Below are 14291 nucleotides of genomic sequence, written 5' to 3'. Positions count from 1 at the left end.
TTAAAAAGAAGTGTTTGTTAAAGGAATGAATGGGGGGTGGTTGGAGACTCCTATGATTGGTACAGCAGGGAGTCAACCCCCCCCCCCCATTCTTATAGCCCAGCTAATCCCTCCTATGGGGGTGGGAGGATGTTAAGATCCCAGCAATGGATTTGCTGGAGTGACCTGGATGGAAAAGAGGGGGAGCTGGCAGAAGCCCCATGGGTATGGTAAGGTCAAGGCAATAAATTTGCTGGAGGGACTTGGATGAAAAAAAGAGAGGGCGCTGGTAAAAGCCCCAAGGTAATTATGGAAAACATGGGGTTACCTGCACTGTACACTTTTATCTGCCGGGAAGTCCCAGACATCTAATAATAAAGTGATTGATTAAACCCATGTCAAATGTCTCCTCTATTTCTTTCGGTATAGCCAGATAATCACACAACCCTCTGAATTTAAAGCAGAGTGATCTTATTAAAGGGTCATTAACACTGCAGCACATTTAGGGCAAAGAAAAATTTAAAGGATGTAATAAAACATATATGGAACAGAACTTTTTATTTTATATTAAATACAATTGTCCCTTAAATTAAAGTGCCCTTTAGTGGATGTTAATTCACAGGCTGTGACTTGGCCATTTTATCATACTGTCACTTTTTCAGCCTTCACAGAAATAGTTTTCTAGGATAAATTTTCAATCCCTGGAAAAATTACATTATGTTTCTATTTATATTTTGGGCCAAAGTCACCAGTACTATCTGACTTTTCTGCATCACTCTGGTGAGACAAATGAGACATAAACTCAAATTAACCGGTCACTTAAACTTGTTTTCCAGCAATTTTACGTTGCCAGAGCAGCGCAAAGTACGTAGAGTGTACAGGTGAATCTAGCCCTTTTTGGGGGAAAGGGATTAGGAAGGGATGGTTCCATTTTCTGGTCACCACTTCCAGCACTAGATTTCCCACAGATACAATGATTTCAAAAAATGCACCATGCCCTACTACTTCTTATGGATTAATAATCAGTATAATTTCATTTAAAAAATAAAGGGCATTATACTTTGAAAAGTGACTTTGTAAAAATGATAATAGGATTCCATCTTTGGAGCAGACTCTGATCCCCTTACTCACAGAGAATAATATCTTGCCCTCCATTAACTTCTAAACAACATGTGTGTGGGGTTAAGAATCTGGCCTGTATAATTATAATTACTCCTTGGAGCAAGATTCTGATATCTCTACTCATGTTGCATAGTATCTTACTCTGCAAGCAGTACCATTGATTTCAGTGGGACTATTCTAGGAGTTATGTACTACTCATTATTGGTAATGGCAGCAGACCATGGGTCTTCATATTTAGTATTTTATAGTGCCATAAATATACACAGCACCTTACACACAAATATGAGAGAAACCTATTTTCCCCTACCTCCTTCTGCCCCAATATGTGGCCTACAGTCTGTGTTAACTTGTGCGGCTTTCCCCTCCTCATTGAGGAAACTCCATGTGTAGGAGGTTCCAGGGCAGGGACAGGACAGGAATCATGCTGTCAAAGGGGTGTCAGAGTGCTGGAGGAGCCATGCAGCAATAAAGAAGCTCAGTTCCTCCATCCAGATGGCTTGTGCCTCTAGCTGATCCTTCAAGGGATCTGGAGCTTCACATTCATAGACTGGAAAAGCAGAAGGAAATCCACACACTCACACCCTGTCTGACAGGAGAATCTGAGGCAACTAACTACTTGGTTAGTTTAAACCAATGGAACTCCATGCCCTTTGTGGGAGTGCTCCCTGTAGGTGAACGTAGAGCACTAAGTTAGACAAAAAACAACCAAAAAGGGAAGTGGTTGTAACAAAGTCATGAGAATTTACATGGTTGAAGTTTGGTGTGTTTTATGGAATTTCTGGATTTTTTTTCAAGTTAAAGGCAAGAGGAAATGGCTCTTACCTTTGAGTGGTGTTATATTAAATATTCTCGGTTTACAAGAATGTTATCTCTAACTGTGATTTCTGCAAACTCAATCTGGGATCAGAAAGACAGACTGTCTAATTCATGCAACAGCAGCCATTGTTAAGATTCTAAAATTATAAGAAAACCTAATTAACCCTCCTATGGTTGTGTATTTTCTGAAGGAGTAAAGAGTAACACAAATGTATTTTATTCTCTAACATATGCAGATATTACTTTGGATTTACAAAGGGAGCAGATATTTTGAGTTAAGAAGGTGATAGTATCTGACTATAACCATGCTTTAAGACTAATTTTATTTTAGTAACTTAGCAGTCAAGAAAGTTTCTAGATTTACAATGGTGGAGACTGGAATCTTCATTCTAGTCACTGAACAACTGTAGCAGAAGCAATAGCAATGCAAGTTTCCAGGGATGAAAGAGGTTTTTGGTCTCTATGCCTATTCAGTATTTGGTTCCTCTGTTGCGGTGGCAACAATGGTACAACTAGTGCTAGTTAAGGTGGTGGTTTTGTGATATGATCCTTCCAAAAAATTCACAGAACCCATCAAATATACACCATCCATCCTTGCCTACCAAACTGGGCTGTATTCAAAGTGGTAAGCTAGAGGTAAAAAGTTCCATGTCCAATGATCAGTAGCTTTTCCCATTAAACAATTACACATTTTTGAGTAATAGCTTCTGTGCTTTACATGAAAATTGGAAAACTATTTTTAATCAGTTTAAAACAATAATATTTGGGCCAAGGGTCTTTTGACTTTCAACCTAAAATGGATTTTTATTACAAAACATAAGAAAAACCCTGACAATCACATTCTTGGGTTCCACTATATTACTGAGAGATAAAATCATAGCAACTGAATAAGATTTGCTTGACTCAAGCATAACTAAAGTAATGTGTCATCCTTAGTGAACCATGTACATATACATAACAATGAGATTGATCCTCAGTTGGCTAATGGAGCTGCACTGTTTTATATTAGCTGAGGTTCTGGCCCAATCATTCTGAGCAGTTAATACCTGTGTATCACATCCTTTACAACTAGGTAAATAAACCACTTATCACCTCAACCCATTATTCAACGTTCATATCAGCTACCTAAACAATATCTTGGACAGTAATTTTGTCTGCTCTTGCTGCAAAACAAGAGATTGATCCAAGGTCAGAGCCTTGCTACTCCTGTCTAGAGAAAGACAATATAGAATACCTGGGCACTTCACTGTTGGGAATTATTATTTGAGGGAGAGTAAATCTTCAATGTACTGTGGTCTGATCCCTGCTCAAAAATACCTTTCTTGACTTTAACAGGCTTGTCAGTTACCAACCAGTACCTAACCCCACCCCACCTTCCTGGGGATGGTCATTGAGAAGCTGGTTATAAGCCAACTCCATCATCAGTGGATAGTCTTCAGTAATCTGGATCTTAGTCAATTATTCTTCAGACCTGTATTTGGACAGATAGTCTTCATGGTCAACAATGACTCAAGGCAATGGACTGAGGTCAAATATCCACACTAATCCTATTAAATCCATCAGTAGCCCTCAATGCACTTGATTGAGGAAGCGTTGCTCTCTTGACTGAGGATCCTGTGGCAGAGACAAAATTCCTTTTCAGTGGCTTTGATCATTCCTTTAAGAGACATCCCAGAAGCCTCTGATGTTCTTCCCACTTTTGAAGTCCCACAATGTTGATGTTTTTCCCCTCCTCACACATGGATCTTGCCACAGACAAAGACCACTTAAAAGCTTCAGCTTGTGAAGAATTTAGTTATCCACATTTTAAGTAGGGCAAACCAATTTCAGCACATTGTAATCTGCCCCTTCACTGCATTTTCAGATTCAATTAAAGGTGCCAGTGACTGAGCACTATAATGCTCTAGGACAGAGTTATGTTGAAGATTACCTCTTTCCTTATCCTATATCACCTCAGCTGCATATAGAAGGAAGGCATGCCTGACAATAAGATGATTGTAGTGGCAGGCCTCTGGATCGGGAATTCATTCCCATCAGAAATCTCACCAAGCCTGAACCTGACTATACTTAAATTAAAAACATTTCTCTTTGCTCAAGTCCCTAATAAAATATAGGTGTTGAAATCCTCTTAGCAATTAGTTTTTGGGCTGGTAAATCCTTAGCTCTGTTCTCTTCAGTTCTGTGAGAGAATCAGACAATATACTCCCCATTTGGGGAAAAGTGCTAGATCCTCATCACCTAAATTATGTATAAGGCTTCCACCTTTTAAATGGATGTAGTAATAACTGACAATAAACAATTTTACCAGGATTCAATTACTTTACATAGATACAAACCAAAAAAAAAAGGAAAAAAAAAGAAAAAGGAGAAACAGGAAGCTGTACACTGAGTTGTCCAATATATTTTTGCAGTTTGTTGAACTTTTTTCTCTTTCATACAGAATGAACTATATTGGACAGATATTGATTTTCCTCTTGATTTTGCAGTTATTCATCAATAATGTCCTCACAGTAAATGTTTAAGTACTAATTCATTAGAAATGCCCCATCCTAAATAGAGTGTAAGAGTTGGAGCCACTAAACACAGTAGACCAGATTCATCCCTGGAGTACACAAGAGATTAATTTGGTCCAATAATATTAGTTTCTGAAAAAAAAATTTATACTTTGTATTGTTCCTTAGTAAACACGTTACATTATGTCGGTAAGTCGTATCATTGGAATTATCTCAAAACTTCATTACAAACTGGAACTCAGAGTGTGGACTTACTAATCTTTCTTCATTCCTAAATTTTGTTTTTTAAAAGTTTATTCTTGTTTTATTTGATTTTTAACCCTATTAAAAGGCTAGCTACCATTCAGCCGTGAGATTTTAACAGTCTAAAAACATCCAGACCCAATGAATGTTGATGAAAAGTCTTCAGGTATTTCTTATTTATGGCCAAGACTTTCAGAAATGGGTGCCTAAAGTTAAACACTTAGGTACATATTTAGGTTTCTAAATATTAGGTGCTGAATGCTCAGTACTTTTGAAAATCACGCTATTACTTAAAGACATAAGAGTCTAAATTTAAGGTCCTAGTTTTCTAAAATCTTGGCCTCTGTTTTTCAGCACCCATCCAAGGTTCTAGGTACTTATTACAATCTAATGGCAGTATCCTATTATCTATGAAGTAAGTTAATGGCCCTAGGCAAGCTCCTACTGGGCACATATCCAAATAATAAACACTACTATTACAATAGGTTCTATCTGGCACCAGTTTTGATCATCTCCTCAGAAAGACCAAAATTGAATGGGCCTGGAGTCTAAACTATCCTTTCTCCCATAGTGATTAATGAGACACATTGGTAGGGGAGAACAGGGTAACTTGAATTGTTGCTGCCTGTGCTCTGTGTCTGTACAGTGCAGTCATACCAGAATAAATGAGAAATGTGGGGGGCAGAAGAAAACTTAAATGCCGATTGTGTGAAAGCTTTTATATAGGTTTATTTTAGCTACCATTTTTCAAGCTCTGTTTTAAGCAGTTCTCTTACCGTGAAACCTAACTATTCTTTTCTTTTTTTTTTCTTTTTTTTTTGTGTGCATTACTTCTCACAGATTATCAGCCTGTTCCCTAATTCTGTAAACATTTAGCAAACAGTTTAGTTTAATAGTTAGAACTGAACCTTCAATAACAGGACAGACCCTAAGTAGCCAATAACTAGTTAATCAATGGGGGAGTATTTACTAACAGCTCTGGATTTTGATATGGTTAGCTAAAGGTAGAGCATTTTCAACAGAAAGTCCTTGACTTTTGGATTCACGTCCCTCTCTGGCTGAACAGACTCTGAGTCTGTTGGCGTTTAGGGTACAGTTCAAAATGCATGTACTATTACAGGCATTTGCCATATAGGGGTGGTTGCTGGTTTTGTAATGCAGTGACCCTATTTATTTTTTTTATGTTTATATTGGAGTAGTTTTTAATGTTGTACATGCACCCAAGGACAATTGTTATGGGCAAACCAAACATAAACAGTAATTATTATTAATTCTTAGCATGTTTCATCTGCAGTACCAATCATAAATACTAATAATAATAATTATTATTATTAGCATGTTTCATCTGCCCATCCCAAAGTGCTTTACAAAAGTGAATATTTAGGATTCCCCCTATTTCGCAAACTCGGAAAATGAGCCACAGAGAGGTTAATTTTCAAGATTTAGAAATGAAGTCTAAATTATCAACAACTCCGAAAATCAGTTTATCCTGATCTAGATGCCTAAATATGAATTTAAGAGATTAACTTTAGGCACCCAGGTTTGAGATTTTGACCCATGACTTCTACTTCTGGTGAGAAATGTAGTTCTTCTAATCACTACAGTTTTATTGTACTTTACCTTAAAGAGCGTTCAGATAAAAATGCAAAGGGCTGATGGCATTTCCAGGAGGGCTAGGACATTGTTGTAGATCACTTCAATATTTGGTTGTATATGAAGAACAGATTATCCAGATGCATTCAGGAATGCTTTAAATATTTACTTCACTAACAGGTGGGCTCTTTCAAAAGTACTCAGAATGGCCTAACTCTGTTTCACAGAAGTCTGACACTGAGAATTCTACCACTGACTTCGTCAGGAGCAGTTAGGCCAATGCAGAGCTCCCTTAATTCACTCAATATTCTTAAATTATAATTCAAAGAAAATTAAAGTACACTGTGAAGCTATTTGATTTATTTTAGATGACCATCAACAACTAATTGTGTCTCTTCTCAGAGCCCAAAACTGTAAAATACATGTAGTAAAAACCCTACTCAGGTTGCACATTGAGGTCAATGTAAGAATTGCCTGTGTATAAACTGCAGGCTCAGACCTTTAATGATGTTAGCTTGAAAGTATCAGTCATTTAGCTGAAATATTTCTGCAGGAATTAAGGAGTTCCCTATTAGGTTTTCATTACTGACCAAAATGGTCTAGACATGGAGTGTAACCTACATTTTTGAGGTTGAGGTTTCATTAATACTTCACATATTTTGCCTAAACAGTGGCTTCTTCATTATTTACAATAAGACCTTATTTTAGACTAAGTATATTGGTTATTTGGTATGATTAGCAGCATTCATTAAAACAGAGCATGCATTACCTCAATCTGATTGTGAGATTGCTTACACTATTTTTATACTAGTGCAATATGGGGTCAGATGTTCAGCTGGTATAAATCTTTTTAATTCCAGTGAAGTCTTATGCCAATATGCAGTAATGAGGATTTGGCTCAATATTGATTCCACTGGAACTACCCCTGGTTTACATCAGAGTATTGGTTGATTAAATCAAAATTTATTCTCACACTGTCTAAACATGATGAGGCCTCTTTTACTTGCTGAGATAAAAAGTTCTTTAGTAGAACTACTAGCTCATGGAGACAGTACCTTCAGACGTGACATTCTGAGACAACCAAAACACAAATTAAATTCCTGGAATATCATTTCGCCATTACCATAATCTCATTACCATGACGCTGGCTCTGCTGAGCACCATTTTTTAGGTTAGAGGGTAACCTAAAAATGGTGATCAGCACAGCAAGAGACACAGTGTCCCTTCTCTTAGTAAGAAATGTGGCTAATAGTTAAATATAAAAAATGAGAGATTGGGACTTCTAAACCCAAATGGTTGTAGCTACACAAAGGAGGTATTTCATCGAAAACTTTTTTAGCTTTCAAAAATATCCTGATTATAGACTACAGTCTTGAAGATGGCATATTTGTACATTTTCAACTATATATATAGAAAATCTTTAGAAGAAAAGAACAGGCATCTAAGGGTCAGAACGTCAGCTGGTGAAATTTGGAGTAGCTCCATTGAATTTAGTGTATCTACACCATTTACAGGAGCTGAGGATCTGCTTTAAAAAGTCCCACAGCTTGAGAACTTGATCCTATAACTAATGACGTCAATGATATAACTACTCATGACTATAAGCCAAGCAAATCAGCCCCTAGTTTTGCATCCCACTGACATCAATGAAATGGGCTTTAGACCTTGAATAATAATCTTGTTCCAAAATTATAATTATTTAGATTGCTAGAATATTTTTAGTATTTGTGTTGGGCCAAATCCTGCTCACTTTAAAGGTGGACATGTGGTGAGTAAGACTCAGAGTTTAATAATACTCTTCAATTGAGCAAGATGACCAGCATTTGGCCCATATTATACAGTCATTATGAACTTAATTCAGTTGCAATCAACTTCAATGACAGCAAGATCAGGATCTGTGCTTTTTATTGTGTATTTGTTTTTTATTATGCATCCTTCATTTTAACCTGGTAGCAAACAATATGCACTCCTAATACCAGTTCTGTCAAACAAAATTCTATTTCACATGCTGAAAGCATTAACACTTTGACATATACAGAAATCCCAGGCCTAAAATTTACAAAGGTTTTTATGCCCCCTTACATGTGATAACGTGCTAAAAGAACTCAAATAATGCCAATTCCTGCTGCTAGTATTTAAATAACGAGATCAACAGTTAATGTATTACATTTATAGTTTGCAAAGGTGGTACACCTCTACCTCGATATAACATTGTCCTCGGGAGGCAAAAAATCTTACCGCGTTATAGGTGAAACTGCGTTATATCGAACTTGCTTTGATCCACTGGAGTGCGCAGCCCCGCCCCCCCCGGAGCACTGCTTTACCGCGTTATATCCGAATTTGTGTTATATCAGGTCGCATTATATCGAGGTAGATGTGTATTTAAAACTTGGTACTCTAATTATAACTATTGACAAGATGCATCTGTGTTCATCTAATTTCAGTAAATGCTAATTTTCCCATCTCTTCCATGTCCATCCAATGGGCAAATCTTTATCACTTGTGAGACTCTACTTTCTTTACACAAGAGATGTCTCCCAAGGTCCATTTAATTTATTTGCACACATTATCAATGAATAGTCAAGACAACAATAAATTAATAAATGTTAAGAGAATTTCTTATGAAAAGAAGCAAAGAGCTCTAGTGAGAAAAGAAAAGCAACTTCTTAATCTTGTTGGCACATGGAAACCCTACTGTTCCTCACTATACCAAAAAAAAAAATAATAATCTGTAAGAGGCATAATTGCTCCAGCACATTTTAGGTGCAACTTAAGTTCAGCAATAATGCCATGGTTCTTTTGTTATGCTTTTCCTCTGTTGGAATTAAAGGTCCTATTGCTACAAATACTGCAGATGCCAGTTTTACCAGTGGTTTGTTTTTTGTTTTTGTGTTTTTAAACAAAGCGTTTTAATTTATCAGAAAACATCATACAGCCAAGAGCAGGTTTTTGTGTTAAGGAAGCTTTTTCTTTTTAGTGTAGAATATCAATTCAAACAATTGCTTCTAGATTAATATAGATATAACATTTTAGATATGCATCACTTGTGTGTGCTATGCTTGTGCGTTTATATATATTGGACTTGATAATATATTTTTAACAAGACTAAAAATAAAGCTAGGAAATATGAAGTGGGTTTTTTGTTTTGTTTTTGTACTGCAGAGCTAGTAAAAAGACACAGCCTGAATTGTCCTTTCAGGAGTCTGTCAGGTCTCCTTGTAAATTAAATATAAAGCACTAGAGTCTGCAGAATCACAACACATACCAGTCATATTTCTTTGTCAGTTGCCTGTCTAAGACAAAGCCTTTAATTTAGAATTTCTACAATATTTCTAAAAGAAAAAACAGACATATTCATGCAGGGTCAGACAGCACATTCTGGGAAGATAGAACCATTTCACCTGCTGATCCCTGGGACTCAAACAAACTTTTCAGCTGGGACCACCAGCAGTTATTCCTAACAATTCTTCCTATGGTTTGATCAATTTAACTCATTTTTTCAAGCTTGGAAATTGATTATCTCTTTACCCTTTGGAGGGTTATGGTATTTTTAATAAGATGAAACTGGCTTTTACAAATATTTTACTATATTTTAAGTTAAAGGAGACATGAAAATTGTTCAATTTCACAATTGAGCATTAACACACAGCATGACAGTCCACATCACAGTTGAGTTATATCACTAATAAGCTGATCTGACCAGACATTTACAAGTTACTATTTGAAATCAACATTTTTGTATTGGTTAATAATAATTAGACATTAAACAGTTTTCTTCTGAGAAAGCTGAAGAGCTACATTTCCATTGAGACTCAATAAGCATTCAAAACTGAATTACATACTTTTAGGTGGGTATGGACATTATAAAAAAGTCTTTTCCATTGTAATGGGCCCAATTCTCCGCTCCTTATGCACCAAGAACTCCTGCTGGTTTCCAAGGAAGTTTGGGGAGCATTCTAATGGGATGACTGAAATAAAGCACCTACACTATATTCAAGCAAATACTCTGTTGTCCGTGGATTGACTTAAACAGAAGTTCATATATTTATTTTCTTTATATAACTGACCAATCACATTTTCAGTCAGAATTGTCCTGTACTCTTATGAATAGCAAGGTTTCCATTTACCAGAAATGCTTAAAAAAAACAAAGTTGGATTTTCTTTCATTTCTTGCTCATGAAATTTAAATCAGCATTACAATAGTGCATTGACTCCAGGACCTTACAAACATTTATAGTGCTGAAGCCATGCCATTTTGACTAAATGAGTTTATTCATACCAAATGCATTGCCAACACATTTGGTATTTAAAGGTGAGGGGGCTGGGGATGGGGGGAATCAAAGAAAGTCTTTTAAAGGTGTATTTTGTTTACTTGTACCAGGTTATAAAGCAAAAATATTTTCTAACAAGAGTTGCTGAGAAGTTAGTGGGCACTGAAGCGACAAAATATATTTCACTGTTTTCCCCATTCAGTTGTTTCTCATTTCTCTGAGTTTCTCTGCCTTAAGGTGGAGAACCTCAGGAGCCTAAACAGGAATTCTCCACCCTCATTCGTACTGAGACGGGCACCTATCATTTTTCTTTATGGAAAAAAAAATTAAAGCAATTTGTAAGAAAAAATCAAGACTCTTAGGAATTTTGCTGAGGTCTTTCTAAATAGAAGATAATGTGTCTTATTAAAAAAGTAATTACTATAAAAGTTTAACACTTTATATGAATACGTTGTGTAATTTTGCTTTATAAACTGATAGTTTATGAGAAGCCCAATAAAATAAAAATCGTAGGTCTAATCTTAATGTAGTTACTAAGATATGTTTTATACTGCATTCTGATGAAACATTGCAATATATTCACTTTATCACATAATTTACAATGATGTGTCCAAAAGTTTTATTTCTATATTTTCTTTCCTGCTTTCAAGTGTCAGTCACTGAAGAGAGCATTTTTGTCTTAGATTTTAGTGAATGTTATTTTCTTTTATCTTTGAAGTATTTTAAATAACAGTGGAGCACATAAAAGACTATTTAGAAATAACTTAATACTTCATTTGGGAAATTAGTCCAGATCCAATTGTCACTAAAATCAATGGAAAGACTCTGACTGACTTCAGTAACAGTTGGACTGAGCCCTAACCACACAGCTACCAGCAGTTTGTAAGCAAATGGCATACCCTGTTTCTGAACATTTAAACTACTGTGTTACTTGTCAGGCAGTTTTCAGGAAAACTCACAAACTGTCTTAAGCTGCTCCCTGTCATTTTACATTTCTGATATTTCCTTGCTTCATTAGAATGGAGGAAGAACTTTAAAAGTAATTCTTCACTCAGGTTTTATTTTAGTAAATCTATCAATCTCACAAATCTGTGCTCCTGTTATTGTTAAAGTTATTTCAGTAAATACCACGTAGCTTGCGCTGAATTTTTATCAGTGCTTCTTGGGTTCAGATTTTCATTTAAAATCTAGATTCAACCTCAGAACTCAGTTTCTTTGTCTTCATAAATACTGTTATGAAGTGAAGGCTGCAAAGAATCGTCTCCAGCGCACATTCAACTGGCATATTAGGTTTAAAAAACAATCTATCCAGTCTTTGTCTTCAGTATCCCTCATTCAATAACTTCAATTTCAATATAGTAATGAGTACCCAAACCCCTGCAGCTAGATGGAGGTGGGGGAACTTATCCTTGGTGTAACTCCACTGGGATCATTGGAATTGCAGCAAGGATGAATTTGGCCCCCTCCTCCCTAACTGTAAATGAAACCAGCAGGGGGCAGAATTACTGATTGATCTGCCACAATTCAAGTGGTGACCAGGTACAAAATGCTGAATGGAAATTTTAATTATTCACCTTTCTGTGCTCCCCATCATAACTACTGTTGACTCAAAGCGTGGAAAACGACACCACGGTTCTCTTCGAAAACGGGCAAATCTCGTCACAAATAATGATATAAACATAACCAGGACTCTGTTCTGGGAGCATCAGCCCCTAACAGCAAGGTTGCCACAAGAAGACCCTAATCCCTACTGCAGATTGCAGTGGGAAGAAGCGACATTTCCACTCAGCTAGGAGTTCAAAGTCACTGGAGAATGCACAGCCAGGTTATATGTGTAGTTCCACATATATGCAAGCAGATCTTTTAAGGTCATAAGATCGGACTGTTCCGCTGGTTTCCAACTGAGGTCCCCAAACAGGGCGCTTCTGGGGCGGTTGTTGCTTCTCCTAACACTACCACGCATCTGTGCAGGAGCGCAGCTCTTGGAGTTGAGCACTGGGGGTTATGCACTGCGCGCCCCACCCCTTCCCACCCACCCCCAGACGTGTGAGCTCAGGGCCCTCCCTCCCTTCTGAGCTCCCCCTCCCGAGGGGGGAGGATTGCGGCTTCTCGCTCGTCTGCAAGCTCCCAGGAATTGCACCCTGCTAACCATGTCCACAGACACCTAACGGACCACTCAGTCTTCCCCAAGGATGGGGGAAGGAATGAGGGGGTGGGAAGCCGCTTCTCGGTGCAAGGCTGAGGTGCTGAGCCCGGCTCCTGTCACCGACCTCCCTGCTGTGCCACAGAAGCGTCCTTAGCTCCCAAACCGATCGCCCGGTCAGTTACGGCTCTCCAACTGGGAGCTGCACACCCCACCTGGCAGGGCGCGCAGGGAGAGAGTTGACGGGCTAGCAAAGGGCCCATTTTAAATAGATATTCTCTTCCCTGAGTTTTGGAAAACTTTTGCCAATTAAAAATCTTTGCAAAGAAAAATAGAGAAAGAAGAACTAAGTAGCATTTGAAATCTTGAGATTCCCCCTCCCCCATCTCCTCGGAGGAGAGTGCAGAGACTTTTGTTACACTTTAGCCAAGACTTTGGGTGAACTTTACCAGTTTAATGACTTGGTACGTTCAATCGAGCTGAAAATCGCAGAAACATCTGTTGGTTTTAAAAATGGATTTCGTGGTGGAGGAAACACAGAGCTGTGTTCAAACCCGCCTTGCTTCGCCCCCTCCTCCCGTTCCGCAGTTACAAGAAAGTGGTCGATGTGGGGGTCTTTAAACCATCCGCACCTTAGAAAAGCGCCTCTATATCTGGTTGTCCAAGAGGCTCCCAGCAGCGCTTAATACCCCGAGCTAACCCCTCACCCCATTATTTTCGCCTCCCCAGGACGGGGATCTAATTTGACAGGTCTTCCTCTAGAACCGGGTGGCAGCATTGTCCTGCATTTCCCTCCCCAGCTGGGAAGGGGGGCTGGCTGGTAGCGCCCAGCTCCCGTCTCTTTCTTACCTCCTCTGACCCCTGCAGCCTGGAGAAGGAAAGTAAAAGTGATGAGTGTGGTTACAGTGGAGTCCCGGAGCCACCTTTTCGTTTTCCACCTTGTGGACCATCTCTGCATCTCCATGCTGGGCGCCCACAAGTGTGAACCGGACTCCGGGCGCCTTCAATTTATACCCGCTCCGTCCCTTCCACGGTATTCCCAGAGATGCTGCCTCTTATAGAGCCATCCGTGAACCGCCAACGGGGATTTCGTTTTGTCCCTCTCTTTGCTCCGTGCAGGCCCCCTCCGCTCCTTCCTCCCCCGGTGCCCTGCCTTCAGACTGCAGGGAGATGAGGGGCTTTAATCAAAATGCCAGGAGCACGGCATCCCCCTACAGGCTCCATCCCGTCAGAGGGCTGGGCGAGCGGCACTCGGCAGCCACCCCCGGGAGCCCAAACTGACAAGCCAGCGGCAGGTCAGAAGCCAATCGCACGCCTCCTCCGGCAGCCCACAGACCGCCCTCCCTCGGCCCCGCAGGCTGGACCAGCCCCCCGAGCCGCCCAGCCGGGGCAGATCAATACTTGGGGAATGAAAGGAATTGCAGGAGCAGCCCGCGGGGAGCCTCCCTGCTCTGCAGCGCCCCGGCCAGGCCAGTCCGCTCCGCAGCGGGCTCCAGCCTCAGCCTCAGCCTCAGCCTGCTCGCTCCCCGCCCTGGGAGCCGTGCGGCGGGGGCTCAGCCCGGACCTGCCGGAATCCGCTCCCCGAGCCAAGTGGGGGCAGAGGAGGGGCTG

General features: G+C 39.4%; 1 protein-coding gene across 5 annotated transcripts in view; it reads right to left on the bottom strand.

Moving 5' to 3' along the window:
• Positions 1 to 13964, bottom strand: part of COL11A1 (collagen type XI alpha 1 chain) — a 237297-nt gene extending 223333 nt beyond the window's left edge. For 3 of the 5 annotated variants that reach the window (XM_039483992.1, XM_039483993.1, XM_039483991.1), the window contains exon 1: positions 13530 to 13960. In XM_039483992.1, the coding sequence (XP_039339926.1) occupies positions 13530 to 13644 (115 nt within the window). In that variant the 5' untranslated portion in view covers positions 13645 to 13960. Of the gene's footprint in view, positions 1 to 13529 lie in introns of all 5 variants that reach the window. The other 2 variants (XM_039483995.1, XM_039483989.1) reach the window with 2 other exon arrangements.
• Positions 13965 to 14291: the final 327 nt, after the last annotated feature.

Source organism: Mauremys reevesii, linkage group 8 (assembly GCF_016161935.1).
Source record: "Mauremys reevesii isolate NIE-2019 linkage group 8, ASM1616193v1, whole genome shotgun sequence".
Classification (NCBI taxonomy): Eukaryota; Metazoa; Chordata; order Testudines; family Geoemydidae; genus Mauremys; species Mauremys reevesii.
The sequence above is the reverse complement of the archived record's forward strand: the minus strand, read 5'-3'. Positions and strand labels throughout refer to the sequence as shown.